Raw genomic sequence first — 19181 nt, forward strand, 5'->3', positions numbered from 1 at the left:
AAGTAAGAACATTTAACTTTTATTAACCTTCACTTATAACGTATCTAAAACAAATTAACAAAAATAAAATGTTATTGTACAAGAAAATCATATCTATAAATCACGCTAAAATATCATAGAAAGTTTATTGAATGGTTTTCTAGGTTTATTGTATAAAATATAGTATTAAAGTAACTCTAGTAAGAATCAATATAATATAATTGGAACATAAAACCACCTTCAATGGTAGTAGAAATGTCACTATAACTTATAATAACTTCTTTAGTACTGCGCAAACAAAAGGCCATAAAATGTCTTATTATATATTAATAGTTATAGGCCTACTGTACTTCTAGGTATAGCTGTGATCTGAAAGCGTGGATCCAACTTGGACGCACCGCAACGACGTAGGCACAATCCCAGTGAGTTGACCAATCACAAGCAACAGTTTGGGTGCGACAGTTTGGGTGATCCATCGCGTCATGATTGGTCAAAATACGACATTGCCTTGAGCCCAAGTGGGAACTAAATTTAAGACTATGTTCGGTAGCTAAATTAGCACAACTACACCATTTGTGGAAAAGGGTGTTCAATGAAAATTTCTACCTTTCGAGTTATATCTCACTCTTCGAGGAGAAAGGGCTATTGTTGGTTTATCCAGGTATAGTAAGCTAGGCAAGAAATAGACTTTCATCACCCTACAGTCTACATACTACTATGTACAGTAGATCATAGCATTGTGTATACAGTACAGCTACTAGTGAAAGGTTCTACCATTCCGATATTACAACAAATTAATTCTTGGAAGACTGTATTTAATCTGTTTGCAGCATTTTATGGGACAGCTTTCTAATTAAAAGGCAACCACAATACTTCTCTTGCACACGACAGTTGATGATAAATTCAAAAAGAAAATAATTAAACTATACTGTGATAAATTTAACTCGCTGCAACCAAGGCATTTATAGAGTAGTGATGATATAACATAAAAGGAGGTCAAAATAATTTTAAGGGGGTGATTTATTAAGAAGATTGTTTTTTAGGTGTAACCTAACTCAAACTGTTACTTTGTTAGCTGGTTGATATTAACAATCATTTATTTACATCATACGATCTCTTCTTCCTTTATGTCATACAAGGTCACAGTTGTACTGTTGTGTGTTAGTGGTGGGGGTCCATTTTATTTTTTATTTAAATCATACCATCTTCCCTTCCTTACTTCATACATATCCACAAGGGGTCGCACCTGCTCAGTGAGGTTCAACATTTTTTTTATGATTTAAATCGTACCATCACCCCTTCCTTTATTTTATAAAAGCAATAAACATTCCAGAAATCATAATAAAATGATAAATTGATAGGTCTCACCTCAGAATACCAACTAATCTTCCTTTAGGTGTACTAAATGTCATATGGAATATATACTTATTTCTTACAGTTCAAACATCAGGAATTGGATAATGCTTCAAATGGTTCCGATAAAGTGTAACTATTGGGGAGACATTTATTGGATTTGCAGACATTACATTAAGTGGATAAACAGAAACTATATAAATTGAAAATTGATTCTGATTCTCCATTTCATGATACATTACTCTCAACAATTCCAAATAAGTTGAGGAAGAAAGATCGCCTCTAATTAGACAAAAGACGACTGGATGGAAATCCGATAAAAAAAAGTGGAGCTAAAAAACGATGAATGTTCCATCTCATCTCAGTCCCTAACCCCGTACAAAAACAAACTATTTGTTTTAAATATTTATCATGTTTAATCTGGGTCGGTGCGGCCACATGCCAGTTGCCACATACGTTGCGAAGAGAATTATTAATTCCAATGTGCTACTGTATATTGAATGTGGTTATTTTTCCCTAATCCACGAAAATTAAACGTTCTTGAAAATAAAAAGTAGTGCAAAAATATATTTAACAGAATTTCTAACCTTTATGGCGACCTTTGTAAAAGTTGGTTGCGTAATCATCAGTCGCAAAGCCTGTTTCTTCAGATCAACGAGTCGATTGTTACAACGTTCGCAACAAATCCCAAGATCGTAAGGTTGTCCAGTCGAATCGTTAGTAATATCACAAGAAGGATTTGATGGTTGTACTGGACTAGCACCATCCATGCTTGACTGGGTATCGGGGTCTGGGGTTTTTTGGCTTTCCATTTTGATTTTGTTTACCAAATCATCTCTTGAATGTCACAGCGGTTTCTCTAGAAAGCTGAAACAAAAAAATTTAAATTTAAATATCTATAATTGTATATTGAATAGTACTTGCCTAAAATTAAATTACAAAAAGAAAAGCTGATACCAATACCTGTACAATTAAGTTAAACAACCTACGACGAGTGAAACCAAAGATTAAATTAAATTCAAAAGCATTCATCTACAGTACTACTGAATATAACTGTGAGAGCTGAAATGTTCACACCCTATCCAATCTGCATTTTCAATGAAAATGTACAATTGCAGTAAATTGTACAATTTAAAATATTTTAATTGAAATATTTTACATTTAAAGTGAGTCTGTGGTGTTGAAACTCTAACACCATGTGTTAGCCCACATCAAACATTAAGCTCTATTTTAAGGTTTAAGAAGCAACTGTTACTTACTGAAAACATATGGAGAAATAGTTATTTTATTTTAGACTATCATCAGTAATTACTACTACTGATGACTCAATGTGAACTTAAAATTACTTTGGCCTACTTAAGCAGTAGACCAAAACAAGAGGGGCTGTAGTGGTGATAGATGAAATTGGTCGCGGTTGAATTTGGTCCTGTATTTTGTATGGATCATGTTTAAATTGGTGGATTTTGCCGATGTGGTAATCAACTCAAAATATTCTATACAATATACACCTATCCTCTACCTCTAGCCTAGCCTAGGTCTAGGCACTAGGCTAGGCATACACAATACAAGTTTAGGCTAGGCCTAGGCCTAATTTATTTATTTTAATTTATTGCAATCAAAATAATACAATATTTGTAATATTGAAAAAAAACAGAGGATGAACGACTTTTTGCAAGAACCTAAGTAAAACTAGTTATCTCTAGGCAAACTAGCCCCGGTAGGACTACCTCCTCTGGTGTATCAAAAGCAGCAAGCGGTACCCTCCCAGCCAGGTGCAGTATTGTCAGACTAGGCTAGGCCTAGGCTTTAGGCCCCTCCTACCTACGCCTAAGCTAACTTGATGGATCATGATGAGCCTAGGGTCGATTATTAACATTCAAACACATTATGAGAAAACTAACAGTCCTTTAAACTAACCTAGATCGAAATCATTTTCTATACTGGTCAAAATCAGAGAGAGAAAGCAGCAAAACAATCCGAAAACAAAAGACGGAATGATTTTTCCTCTCTCGCGCACACTTCTCCTCCACAAGAAAATTACTGTGATAAAAAAACAGTAAGAAGAAATTTGATTGGTGGAAAGAAGTAAAATAAGATGCCGTTCCTGATAGTTAACAGAACCCCTCTTCCGGAGACATCATCGAAATTGTAACAATTACAAACAAACTATTGGTTATTTCGTGGTAAACTTTCGTTTAATACTGAATTGCTTTATTAATGTATGTTTATTTATTTGGTTTATCGAAATATTTATTTATTCATGACTTCTGACTAAAATAAGGAGGAGGCTTTGAAAATTACTACTAGGCCTACTTACGCAACTTTACATATTGTACACTTAAAATAATAGGAGTACGCAAATAAATAATTACCTTATAGTATTGGCTCTTTTTTCAATTACATGTAAATGTATTGTAATCGATTATTTATTTAATAAAGTAATGCGCTTTCTTTCGTAAAATCAGATCATCTGTTCTTATAAATTAAGTCTGTCTCGGATTCATAGATGTAGAAAAGCAAGAGGCCTTTAGTCGTATCTCCTCCGCTGTACCTCTTTTCTATTAATGAAACGAAACAGAGCATTGTAATACAAACTTTAATATTATTGTTTTCATGAATAATCTAGTCGCAAGGGAGCCTTTGCAATATAACTCTGTCTTAGATAGATAATGTTTACGTTTCGTATGTATTATTATTATGTCGTATATTTTTTTATTCACTCAGCAGCAGTGTTTCGATAAATGTCATTCCTTGCAAAGGTTACCCTTGATAGACTATGCAATTATCTTTCATTAGTTCGTTCGTTTGCAATCAAGGTGGATTATATCCATTGATATCGTTAACTACATGTTCGCGACGATGTTTGCTCGGCCTTGCCTCAATAAACCCAAAATTAGTCTACAGCGTTTGTGAGTAGGATAATTATTTATTTTCTGACACTAATTTTGGAAACATTTAAGAATTAAGTATACTTAAGTCATATACTGGGCTTTGTATGCTATATATAGCAACTGGGCTCAGAAGGAAAGCAGATGAGTATTAGGGAGGAGGGAAACTATATATAACGGCACGCTCATTATGGAACGCTGAATTCTATATATCTAACTATGGAGGAACCCCCTCCCTATTATCTAACCTATAGTTAACAGTACAATAATATATAAAACAAGCAAATTAGATTAAAACTGCATAGTGATAATATCCGAGAGATGATGAAATATTATTAATAGCTTTAGCGTTGTTTCCTAAACTAGCTATCTTTTGTAAAATTGCAAAGAAATAAGGTCTTATATTCATCGTAATCAAAACACGTCTTGAAGATAAAATAGTTTGACTGCTCGCAATTAGTTACAATTTGATTTCCATGCCGGGAACAACTTTAGACCACCAAACAATATTGTTAACGACATTCCTAATTTGCGACAATTGTCATATCATCTATAGCAATAATAATATGTATTGACAATAATTTAACTTTCAGGTTTCGTAACCCTTTTTTGACAGGTGCCTCTCCGGGGAGTATGGCTGTTGCAGCGCGGTATAGTCGTGGGTCTGGGGTGGCAGGCATAAAATAGTTAAAGCGATTCCTTGGAGCCTAGATGATGTATGATACTCTTTGACAGCTGACTGTTTAGGTAGTCAATACCATACACGATGTATTAATGCGAATTATTGTGTATAAATTCTTTAACACAACATTATCAATTGAATTATCCGTACACGTGCTGAGAATAAGAAATTTCGTCGAGGGGGAAAACGCAATTTGACGCGTTCGACGCACCATACAGACGTCTTCTACTGTGAAATTAAATTGGTAATTGTTACTACTTACAAAATAACTTGTAATACTTGAAGCAGGCAGTTAATACGGATGGTAAGAGTTTCAGTATCGTCTTTTTTACCAGTGTTATATATCAAATATACTATGTATACATTAGAGTAGACAAGAAACCCGGCACTTGTATTGATCCGCACTGGTGTTACTTTCGTTACATACAATTCTAATTGAACATATCTTATTTAAGTAATTAATTTAGCTACGATGGTAATTTAATCAGCGATTTGGTTCATTTAGTCTCGGACCAATCATCATGGTGTAATCAAAACATATTTGCAAAACGCTAATAAGCAGTTAAGAATACAATTGAGATATTGTTTGTTTGACAATGATAATTACTTAATTTAAAAATGGATGATGGACGAACACGAATAAGTAAATAGACAGTAAAGTAATGCACGCGTCATGAACTAATATTAATAATACATGAAAGAGATGAGAAACCAAACAAATATATTGTAATATACAAGCAATATATATGAGATCCAAATTGGCAATTGCCGCAAAATCCTCACTGAGTTTGACGTTGAAATTCACTCTAGAATTAAGCTGTTTTTTAGTTCCATTCCAAAATTGTTTATATCTCTACCAAGCTACCTTCTTTGTTTTCTACTCTTATTCAGTCTCCACCCACCATTCACCACCCTGTCTCCTTTGTTGTATTTCTTTTATTCCTGTCCACCCAGGCAGCACTTGCCAGTTCTTATGCTATGACTTTATCCAAATTCCTTCACTTGCACTGATGAAGGTTAGTGTTGCCCGAAAGCTCTGCTAACTTTTCTGGCTGTTTTTCTTTATCGTTTTGATTTAGCTTTTTGCTTCTTTTTTTTTGTATCTCCATTGAGATCCAGCCACTGATACCCACAGCATTGTCATTTTTTTCAGTAATTTGCCTTTGGATTTATATGTATATATAAATAAAATAAATTAAAATGTGAATACAAAAATAAATGAACGAACGTAAAAATAAATGACCTCCGTAAATATCCTACCTCTATACATGCAATCCAGCTTGCGCCCCGAGCAGAATGGCTATACGATTAGATACATGGACACCTGTATGCTAAATACTCGACTTGTGATTGGCCTGTTCACCGAGCCTTATTGTACACGACGATTTGATGATGTACACCTAACTATGACGTCATCAAATATGTTTCTTATAGAGAGTTGCGCAGCCCTTGTAAACTCTCATTCACACTAATCATGCTACTTACGTATTATACAAAGAATAAGCGATACTTCCTCACACACCGTCAATCCGGCAATATTTCATTAGGGCTAAGATCGATACGATGCTATTTGCTTAACTGTTCTCTTAAGCCATGGACATTGCAATGCAAATCTTTAATTATTGCATGATATTAGTTCCGGAGAAGTGTACAACAAATTTCAATTAGACTGAGACAAACAGAGTACAATATAATTCATTGATCAAATGCTGGAACTAAGTGCAATGTACAGATTAACCGCCGAGGGCAGCATTTATGTTAGGTAATTTATGGCAATTAACATTTTTTTTTATCAAAAGACGACCACGTAATATTAAAGATATATTGTCCCTCTAAACATTTTTTGTTGAATATGCCATTTTAATGTCATGTAATAGTTATTCACTTTGACCAAAAACTAGATCGAAAAAAAATGATTTACCTGAAAAAAACTGTAATTTAAAGCAAAAAATAGTCAAATTGGCTGCCAGCCAATGAATTTTGGTTAACATTAACTGTTTCGTTTGTCTTTTTAAGTGAAATAAATATTTTTTTTTATATAGAAGTGAATAACTTTATTAAAACTGCAAAATGGCCTATTTAAAGTCTGATTTTATTAATCTTCATTTTTCATGTTTTGGGGGACAATATCTTTAACATGAAATAAATATCAAAACAAGAGAAATGAATAAAAATACAGTTTGAAGTCGACAGACAGTATTTACCGTCTGATAAAAAATGATTGCATGTATTTTATTCGATTTGAGCGAGTTAAGCCGATGTTATCCTGCACTCAATACGCCTATATAATATTCAATAGACGTAAAATGATATGATTTATCATATATCAACGATATTTATGACATTTAAAGTAGGGAGGACGTTCAATTGAAGTAATTACCGTTGTACGCGTTCGATCAATGTCGCAGCTTAAGTTTTACCTCAAGTAGAAAATACAATCCATTGAAGTAGAACACAAGTACAAAACCATATAGCAAATCATTTTGACATTGTCCTTTATCACTATTGAAAACATTTCAATGAGATTTAATGTAAGATTAAATATTGTAGAAAACAATGTTCCCGCCCAGATGATTTAACTTCAGCAGAAAAAAAACGAAGAAGCTACATAAAATATCATTGAATTTTGCTTGTTTCATTATGTTAGCAAAGTGAACTCTGTACACTTTTTTACAGTTTCTAATTTAAACAGTGCACTATTTTATAAATTCCTATAAATTCGATGCACCGTTTTATCGTTACCGATCAACGCATTCACTGCTATTCTACCGTTACTTCCACATTAGTGTTCAGTATCATGCACATTCTGTAATACAGTTTCACATGTTATCACATGTGGCGCCTGCAGTATTATGTTAAGGTTAAGTTATTTGTTCATCTATGCATGTGTGTATCATTATGTCATTATGTTTAAATCAGCATCGTAATTATTTAAATATTGAACGTCATAAAAGTATTCCTCATTGCTGACGGCAGTTCGTCTATTGCGCACGGCCGCCGTCTCTTTATCAATGTACTTTGTAGGTCGTGTATTCGTCGCCTTTTTAAATTATTTATCGATTCAAAATTATGTCCTACTAAACATTGCTTGTGGGAGTTGAGAAAAACGCGAAATTTGCTTTCAAATAAACATTATATGAAGCTAGTGGCGGAGATGTAAGCTCGGTCAATACAGGACATGTTCGATTATATCCGTCCTACATTTATTTTTGAATGTAGAACAACCATACGAGTGATCAGATGATCATTTGAGAGTTAGGCCTAATCACCTCACTTATCCTTCAAAGGCCTGAAGGAGTTGGGATCACGACTAAATACAACGAGAGAAACGCAGGCCTACATTGCTGCCGACTAGCCTACACTTTGTCGCGACATAGCATAGCCTCAGATGCTAACACACGAACAAATGGGATTCTTTTGTAAAATCACTTTTGCGTCTTTTTCGACCCTTTTTAAAAACATTAATGATGACTGACCATATCATTTTCATAAGGTTTCAGAAAGCAGAAAGAACTGTCACTGCTATAAATATACTGTAATGTATGTTGTTCGATTATATAACAATTACGACATCTTGCCCAGAGATGACGACCCCATGACACCAACAGAGAGCATGTGGTGTATCAGACACTATCAACATTACAACCAGATGGTGGTGTCAATCATGACACCAAATATTAATTCATCAACACTAAAAATAATAAAAATTAAAAAATAACATTACAATTGACACCTAGTGGGAGCAAACACGTGACAAACATTGGGAAACAATAGGTGTTCATCAACGTCGCGTGCCCCAGCGCGTGCCGTTCTGGTATATTTAATTAAGAGGGGTAAACTTGATAAGGGATGTGTGTTGACTTTGTATTCACACAGCAGTCTATGTGAATTACTATTTCCTTATTATTGTTGTCTGGAATTGACAGTTGTTGCTTCGTTGTCCAGTAGATGAACTCAATAAATGTTTGACATAACAATACATGGCATATCTGCCGAAGCATACATAGGTCTGTGAAAGATGTCATGTGACGTGTTAAATTAGTATACAAAGTTTCTTATACACAATTATTATGGCAGCACAGTGTCTCCGTACACACTAATGATATCAAAAGTGTGTCGAAGAAACGATGTCTACTTTTCGTAAAATCTGTATTAAAGCAACAATACAGCAAAATACATCGGCACATTAAACGGTCACTGAAATTCAAGGCAAGTTTAGGCCTCCGTAGTTATGGTTTGAGTATTTAACTACATAAAAGCTCTGTCTACACTATGAAACTAGTTTGACAAAAAAGGTGTGATGTGCCCAAATATGGTAGTGATATGCCCAAATATGGTAGTGATATGACATCATCATGTCCATATATGGGCACATCACATTTTTTTGTCACATAAAGTTTGATAGTTTTAGACAGAGCGTTAAATAACAGTAAGATAACAGAAGAAAAAAAACCAAACATATACATTTGTCCTACAAAATCAGTGGCCGGGATTTTAATACAGAGCGAGAATAAACACGAAATGATTTGAATGGATATTGACAGCATACAAGTGACAGAATTAAAGTCTGTAAATAATACCAAAATGATTCATAGATGAAAAATACTATATGAATATTGTAAATAAAATGGCGACGTAATGAAACGACAGTGAAAGAAGAGCAAAAAGAATACATTGTTGAAATTGTGAATAATTATGAAGAGAATAGGTTGCAAGCCAGTAGAAATCATAAGTGCCCGTTTCAAAGGAGACAACCATGAGGCAGAAGTGATGACAAATTATAATTCGCCTATATGACGATGTTTGGCCCTTTTGTAGAAAAAGTGCCATTCTGTGGAAAAAGAGCCATTTTGTGGAAAAAGTGCAATTTTTTGAAAAAATAGCCATTTTGTGGAAAAGTGCCATTTTTTTTTAAAAAACCCAATTTTTTGAAAAAAGTGCCGTTTTCTGTTTGGAAAAAGTGGCATTTTTGTGGAAAAAGTGCCATTTTGTGTAATGATTTTGCAAAGGTATTTCAAATCGATGAAGTAGCCGAATAGAAGATGACGAGCAGGGATGAAAATCAGAAGAATAAGGAAAATGAGAAGATAAGATTATGATAATGAACATGATTGTATCTATTGTAATTTAAATCCTTTAACTCTAAAATAAATTTGAACGAAACGTTGATTACAAGGAGGTAAATTAAAAACATAATCAGCTATTTAATTCTGACATTTACTAGGAATCGATTCCGTTACTTAATATTGTTCTTAATTAGAGCAGAAATTCTGACCATCAGGGAATTGGACGCAGGTTTACGACTGGCTCATCGCGGTGGTCATTAACAGCAGATAAACGAAACAATTACAGGATAAACTTGAATTAAAACGAATTAGCATTACATCTGAAGAAATTCAAACTGTCAAGAACCGATATGGTGATATTTACACGCAGGTTCAGAAATGAAGAGGCGAATGAACGAGTGACGAAAAGGGTAATAATATTCACGGGGAATAAATATCGCTGAAATGCATTTGAACCTACCGAATGGACTGGATTTAATGACGTTTATATTGGGCCACTTTCGTCTAAAACTATTTGTAGTCATGGTAATGATAAAAACGAGGCCCTAAACATTATAACTGGGTTTTTAAAGCTGTTAGTTCTCCGACGAAATGCTTCTTTTGCTTATTCTGAAGGTAATTCCGACGTGTTTGCAGCGCGCGACGTTATTGTATAACGAGACGCGGGTGCGTCATTTCGTTACATTTAATTTTGAATTGCTTTTGAATCTGCTACACGCAGATTACAGCCTTCTTCGTAAGACAGCAGCCAAATCCGAATCCACTTCATTGATTATATGTTACAAATATCATAAACTTTCCTAAATATCGGTATTAATATTCATAAATGTAAATGATAATACAGAATATGACCCTTTGTCCTTTGAGTATTGACACCGAGTACGAACGTGGAATCATTATTCATGTTTTTATATTATATCAAATTGCTATCATAGTTTACGATAAAGAAAAATCGACAATATTCCTGTCATTCGAATCTAAGATATTTTGCATTTCTTTATAAACCGATATTCAAACTGTATCGCTATATAATTATTACAGAGGACACATTTTGTCTTAGCTTGTATAGATAAATCGAATGTACGTAACAAAAGTTAAGTTTCCAAACACAAAACCCTGTGCAACCGTACCCCTGTCTACAACTTTTACCCATTCTCTTAAGCTCTGTCTACACCATCAAACTAGTTTGAAAAAAGGGTGTTATGTGCCCAAATATGGCAGTGATATGCTTAAATATGGTAGTGATATGACATCACCATATATATGGGTACATCACATAAAGTTTGATAGTGTAGACAGAGCTTTACTCATTTTCGACTATGTCACTATCTTTTATTAGATCTACCTTTTTAATCTCAGATCTTTCTGAGCCTCAAACCATTCCAAGTAGAATAATAACAGCCTTCCGTTGAGTTTTGCATTTTGACCGACTAATTAATTCAGTCGAAGGCAATCAGTCTATCGCTAGTTTAACAATATAAAAATAAATAGACATTATTTACTTACTTCTCCTGGGTGTATTTACAATCGCCTTTATGAGCCGGCGTAAATCCTCAATGAACGTCTCTCGTCGCTATAATGGTACACCCATAAGCATCATTTGTCGTCAATTTATTTCATAACATATCCGAAATAAATGAAACAATCGCCTCAAAGGTTTCCGATTGAAACTGTCTTGCTTGAACTATATCCTCCGTTAATAGATTCTAATAATATAGGAAAATTCTTAGATGTTGATGAAGACTGTTTGATTGGAGTGTCGTAGTGCGAAACGAACTTTTTTCAGATGTACGCGTGGTTGTGCGAATTACTCATGCGAAACGAAACGTATTATATCCTCCAATCAGATGCTTCGTTATATAAACGCCAAGGTCAGAGTCCTGGCGAGAAGATGACGGGATGTTCTCAATAAAAATCGCGAGATGAAGAGGATGAAGAGAAGGATAATGCATTCTAACAGAACAGAGATAAGATTATGGTCTCAACGGGAGCTAGGCTGATTCATACCGCGTTCGCTACGACGTCAACACTAATACAATATTTCATGCTATGATTTTATGATATACGAAAAACAAATCGTAGCGAAAGCAATTTAAAGAATTTAAACGTTGAAAATTCACATCAATATTCCCATCACATTGACGTTGATTAGCATAATTATTATTTTAAGTCAGAGAAATTGATGATCGTGACAACGTCATTCTAATATTATTATTACAAGAAATAGATTTTTTTGGGATGGACATTAATAAAGGCAATGACAGATGACTTGGCTATAATTATAGCTTCAAATTGTAAAAAATTAAACGGCATTTACGAGGTACTAATCGCTACAACAAAATATGACTATATATTTGCATACAGTGTTTAATTTTAACAATATGCTCGTAAAATGGTAATAATTTGTGACGTGCTTAAGCGGTCGCGCGTAGACATACTGTAGTGCGCATGTAAGTAGAGCGTATGAAATGACCTTTACGTTTAGAATTGTATAAGTAGCAATTAAAAACATATATAATGTTTAACTTTGAATAAATATATATGTGTGAATTGTATTTAGGGTCATGTGGAAATAGTGACCAGTCAAATTTTGAGACTTGAGTCGAGAATTAGCAACAGTTGCAAAGAAAGACTATATGTAATGATAAGCTCTGCCATATGCTATTTTTTGCCCGCGTGTATATAGACAAGCAGACTATACTTATACGAATAAAGCTATGGGGCAACAACAGTATATATTTAGAAGACATAGGCCTACTTTGAAGACTTGAACAGAGTGTATGCGGAGGTAGACTTAGACGTATTACACGGAATTCCGGTATACGGTAACGGCAGTGTATATGCGGAGGTAGACTCAGACGTATTACACGGAATTCCGGTATACGATACTAACGGCAGAGTGTATGCGGAGGTAGACTCAGAGGTATTACACGGAATTCCGGTATACGGTACTAACGGGTCCCATCAGGTAACGTTAAAATTCGGCAAGTTTTTTCGGAGTTTCTAAATCAGTCCGCATCCATCCGGAATAATATTGGAATTTGCTGAACACGGTGTAAAATTTCGGCGTTCCATACTAGCAACAGTCAACTACGTTTTAATTTCAGAAGATCAATAGAGTATACATAGCCGAATGAAATGCGTTTACCGAGCTAGTGAAAGCTATATCCCTTGGCGACGATTAGTGCGTCGAACATAAAACGATCTGATATCGTGTATTTTATCGGAATCTCTGATGTACTGCTTGTAATTGGTAGTATTTCGTTTGCCAATGACAAGTAACGCTAACTAGAGTCGTACCAGATGAATGAAAATAATTTGTTCTATTTCAGAATTTGAAAGAAGTCACGGAATTTGCGAATGAATCAACAAAATTTAATTATTTTCATCTCCTGCAGTCGACAAATGACGAATTCGTTTCAAAATAGGAAATAATTTCTTTAGATTCAACTACGCAACAGTTGTTACAACATAGTATTGTTACAGCTAAAACAATATTGAAAAAAAACCCAATAATTTGATGTTTTTCTTTAGTATACAACACATTAGATAAGTATTTTGAGAGTTCATATAATAAAAGTATACAACACATTAGATAGGCACAAGTACACCAATAAGTCAGAGACTGTCTGTGAAGACTGACTTCACATCTCTCCCCCAACTACAGTAATAGTACAGTAGAACACACTTATTCAGAGGACAGTTACGGGGACAATTTCCCTAAAAAATGAACCTCTATTCAAGGAGCAACCATATTAAGAGGACATCTTTGTTTGGTCCCGAATGGGTCTTAATAGTGGTTCAACTGCAAAATCAATAAATTGAAAATAAAACTAGGCCTACATAATCTTCACTACTAGAGTCATCATCACTATCATCACGATAGATAATATCACTGTCATCGTCACTATATCCTCTATCATCGTCATCATCATAATCACTATCATCATCCTCACATCATTCATCATCATCGTTCACCTGAGAGAATAGCTTTTAATCGATCGTAGGGTCACTGAACCATTGTACAATATTGTATAATTAACCTGATTCAACCCGTTGGGTATGAAATGCTCATTGCTCCATATAATGTACATAGGTACAAGTTGATAGGGGTATGACAATTAAAAACCTTAATAATTAACATATAAATTGCCAATGGGAACACACTGCTTTTGAAACACAACATCTATCATTAAGCTTGGTTCCTACTATGACGTAAGCGCACCAATCACGACGCGATTGATTAACGAACTACCGCTTATGATTGGTCAACTCATTTGCGTTGCGCTCACGTCATTGAGTTGTGTCCAAGTGGGAAGCTTAAAGCTCAGGTACAGGCATGAATTTTAAATATAATATCTGGTTAATTGTACATAAATCAAATATTTGTAATAGATATCTAGACGAAAAATTTCCATTTGGCAAAATTCTGCTATAAAAACCAGGAAGACTTTTTTTTCAGTAGTTATAGGTAGTTTAACCTTTAAATGTAATGTCTGGTGACTCCCTAGAAGGTGAAAAAAGATGGTGGATATACGGTGGATAATTTTTGCTATAGCATGAAAATAAAACTCTGAAGTTGAATAAAAATACAAGAAACGTAAAATTCAAGTTATATTACCTATATTTAGTCACCTGATAACATTTTTTACCACACCGTTTATTTTTCATAGTTTTTTTAAAATGCCTCTCTATTTACAACATTGTGTACAAAAGAATAGAGATTTTACTGTGTAATTTGAACTATCCCCCACTGATAAGAAAGTGCTTATTTTCAACAAGCTCGTGTAACATAAATAAAATCCCAAAAATTATGAAGCATAGGTATAGATATAGATCGATAATTATTGAAATGTATGATCAATAGAAATATTTTGCCCGTACCTGGCCTTTAAAGCTTGGTTTCCACTAGGACGCAACGCAAGGACGTAAACGCAACGAAAGCGTGTTGACCAATGACAAGCGACAGTTCGAATAATCCATCGCTTGTGATTGGTCAACTCACTTACGTTGCGTTACGATCTTGTGTTGCGTCTCTAGTGAGAACCAAGCTTTAGTGACGCAATCGAATGTAAAATACAATATACTGTATATATTTGTTATGCGCAAAAAAAGAGGGTTGATTGTAATTATTTATCGTCTGATGGAGTCTGGTAGGCCTATAACATGAAAGAAGCAGGAAGTTCATTCGGAATATCTGCAGGTGTAGGACGTAATATATTACACAAACACGACTTCAATCTGTTTAGTGGTATGCGCGTTAAAAGCAGACGACTTAGCCGAGAAGCATGTATAAGCTGAACGGAGAAAATAAACCTACATTGAAAAGAAAAATAGACGAAGCTTCGTAGCAATAACCGCGCTGACAGGTAATTGAAAAAAAGATTTGCACACTTTACATGCTGCAGTGTAATAATGGTAAGATAGAATAAACGAGAAACATCTAGAGAATGTAGAAACATACAAACCAAGTTTATTGCCGATGCTTTCTTGCAATACAGCGATAAAATGCATTAATGTGTTTATACTACGCGTTAGAATTATGTTGACAGTGCCATAGAAACAGCCTGCCATGGTTTGACCGTTCATGTTAGATACTGCTGTAGAATGAATATGCACATATACCATAATATACCACACGTCAACGCATACAAATGGGAGGGGGAGATGAGGATGTACGCACGCATAAAATGAATGATTATACTACGCGTTAGAATTATGTTGACAGTGCCATAGATACAGCCTGCCATGGTTTGACCGTTCATGTTAGATACTGATGTAGAATGAATATTCACACATACCGTCATACCACACGTCAACGCATACAAATGGGAGGGGGAGATGAGGATGTACGCACGCATAAAATGAATTATTATACTACGCGTTATAATTATGTTGACAGTGCTATAGAAACAGCCTGCCATGGTTTGACCGTTCATGTTAGAATGAATTCACACATATCGTAACATATATCAATGCATACAATGTTGGAGGGGTGGAGAATGCACGCATAAATTGAATTATTATACTACGCGTTAGAATTACGTTGACAGTGCCATAGATACAGCCATGGTTTGTTAGTTTCTGCTGTAGAATGAATTCACACATACCACGTCAACGCATACAATGTGGGGGAGGAGGAGGGATGCACGCATAAAATTAATTGCGTTCCGACACACATATTCATAAGGCATGATCTCCCGTCGACGTTGAGTTGCGTTGATTGAATTAAACGGATTAAACGATTTTACAGGAAAAGGGGGTAAAAATAAACGTTAAAAATCGTCAACTTTTACGGTTACGATCGTTAAAACTGACCATTCAAATGGTTCACAAATTACGTCTGCAGTTTCCGCTCAAAATAGATACAGATTCTACGAGGGACAAGCTACGCGGTTTTCCGCTTACCGTTACCGCTTGTCTGTGTAAATAGGCCTTTACAAACTCATAGTTTGTACTGTTAACGAGTGCGTCTCTGAAAGTGCGCACGTCGAATTTTACCGCGTCCGGAACTACGATAAATTCAAACGATTTGAGTTCGTGCTTAAACGAAGACAATCAACATATTCTCGAAATCATCTCATGTGCGGATGAATCTAATTGTAAATGAGGCGGATTAGATGGAGAAATTTACATGGAAATTTGAGCATTCTGCATTTCGTATTTTCGACTGACATGTTTAACTTCTTGGCATTTCAAGTAATTCTTATGACACAAGAATCGATTAGTGGATCGCTCCTTGAAGCGCTTTGAATAATAGTATTTTAGGTCTAGGTAAATTCAAGTCATCCACATCGGTAACCTAAACTGCGGAGAGACATAATAGATGGAAATGATGATAGCGTTGTATTGTATGTGCAATTTATCAGCTCTACTTGTAGCCGCCGCTCTAGTTCAATGGCAAACGTGCATTTTGACATTAAATACAACCTTATTAAAGTCTTCTCAAATTACTTTGAAGCTTAATGCGTTTCCTTCTATATACTCATTAATAATTATTCCAATTAAGTGTGGATTTGCTCTTTTTTAAACAATAATCACAGTTATGTGGTGAGAGAGAGAAAATGTGGATTGTATGTAGTGAGTAAAGGCTGTTTTCCTGTCGACGTAACGTTACGTCGTAAAACAGGCTTTAGCATCCATGTATAGCTGGATGATATTGCTGCAGTAACTGTGTTTGAATTTTAGGATTCAGACAAGTAGCCTTTCTTGCAATTAAAATCTCATTATACGGAATCTCTTCGATGTTATACAACACACTTCTCGTAGGCGTGTTGAATATGCGTGTAATAGCGTGTTGTATAAACGTGTCATAATACCGTATCGTCTAGTAAAATACACGGTAAATTACACCGGTACTGTGCGGCCAAAATTAGGCCTATGTTAATCGTGATACGGTAGACTAGGCCTACATATTGTCAGGAAAAAGGCTATAACAAAAATATTAATTTATATCAATTCCATCAGCATTTCTTAACCATTATTGTATTATGAAAAAACACGATAAGCGTTGATTTTAGGGTAGTTTGGCCCCGTTTCCAAACAATAACGAAATCCGTTACACAGATGAGAATAATATCGTTTCTTCCTATCTGTAAACATTACTTTTGGCCTATTTAACATTTTCAATTATAAAGCTCTGTCTACACACTTGATGTGACAAAAAAATGTGATGTGCCCATATATGAACATGATGATGTCATATCACTACCATATTTGGACACATCACACTTTTTTGTCAAACTAGTTTGATAGTGTAGGCAGAGCTTAAGTATCTATGTGAACTGAAATCACGATCAATATTTCAGTGTTTTGTGTACATTATATACAAAAACAGGAACGAGTATAGTATCGTATAATTATATCGTTTAATTGACATCCAGGAGTGAAATTATATCATTGATAATTGGACATCGAATCGTTAAGATTATTTCTTACAAATTACATGATCACATTATGAAAAATCTATACATTAGAAGGTGAGCGAATTAAGTGAGTACGCGATACTTGACCCCGTGACCTCCTTTCAATGAATGAAGCAACACCAACATGGCTTAAAGTTTCAAGAAATCATTCGGTTTCTGAAACAAATTAATGAATCACGCTCGTAACGAGAATAGTTGCAGTCGAGGCCAATGAATCCGTTTCTCGCGTTCATACACAATAGAGGGGGCTATTTATATAATTGTGCTCGCAAAATAATTATTGATCCTTTTTTATTTAAAAATTCATAATTGTATCGTACTTTAGATACAATAGAAAAAAAAGTCACGTTACAGTGGTTTCGTACAATAAATAAATTTATGGAATGAAGTGTATAAACCACATTTATTTAGTTAGTTAGTTAAAAAACTATAGAGGGCGTATGTTCGTCACACTCTTTTCGGCACTGGTTCCCGGCGGCGTTCGTTGAAATAATTGAATACGGTGCTCAGATGTTTCTGTTACGCTAAGATACAATCGTACTAAACTCGAGATTAATATACTGAATTACAAATTTTAATTAATAATTAAAATTTAATATTTGTAATGTTAAGCTGCAATAATGTTACTTGTTATTAATATTTACAGAATGTAGGCATACGTCACATAATGTACCTTGTATATTTAAGCTGTTGAAACAAAAATAAATCGACTTACAATGAGAAATCATGAGGTTCATTCGAATCAATTAATCATTCGAACTAGCTGAGAGATAGAAAAACAGATTCCACATATCGAATACAACATCTCCACCGCCCTCTCTCTAAACAGTCAAACCATACAGTGAAAGAAAATTGGCTGCTGTTGCGTAATATGACGCAATAGTAATCGATCAAATGCAAATGAATGCATTAGTATCGAAAATGCGAAAACAAAAATCTAATACGGATAAAAAAAAACAAAATACAAGTAAACTGAACTAAAAAGTGCGCCCTCGATATTAAGGAGCGATTAAGTACTGCTGATTTATTGATAACAATTCTGAGATGTTCGTTTGCTATGAAAAGCACGTGGAGATTTATGAGAGGTCTTGAACAGGACTTAAATCAAATGATAATCACTTGACCAATACCGAGAGATAAATAAGGCGTTGAAAAGGCTAATAAGCACCAAGTGTCATTCATATTATAACAAAGTACTATCTTGTCTAACTCTTAGCATTTAAGAAGTTAGTTAGAGGAACTGAGGCCTACGTTCTTGTTAGAGAAACATATACGTTCTTCTTTCACT

At 34.7% G+C, this 19181-nt stretch overlaps 1 protein-coding gene across 1 annotated transcript in view; it reads right to left on the reverse strand.

Moving 5' to 3' along the window:
* Nucleotides 1-11647, reverse strand: part of LOC144851964 (uncharacterized) — a 128629-nt gene extending 116982 nt beyond the window's left edge. Inside the window, exons 1-2 of the mRNA XM_078709639.1 lie at nucleotides 11475-11647; nucleotides 1920-2199 (exon numbers count right to left, since the gene is read on the reverse strand). Of these exons, the coding sequence (XP_078565765.1) occupies nucleotides 1920-2144 (225 nt within the window). The 5' untranslated portion in view covers nucleotides 2145-2199; nucleotides 11475-11647. The remainder of the gene's footprint in view (nucleotides 1-1919; nucleotides 2200-11474) is intronic.
* Nucleotides 11648-19181: the final 7534 nt, after the last annotated feature.

Source organism: Antedon bifida, chromosome 9 (genome assembly GCF_963402885.1).
Source record: "Antedon bifida chromosome 9, ecAntBifi1.1, whole genome shotgun sequence".
NCBI lineage: Eukaryota > Metazoa > Echinodermata > Crinoidea > Comatulida > Antedonidae > Antedon > Antedon bifida.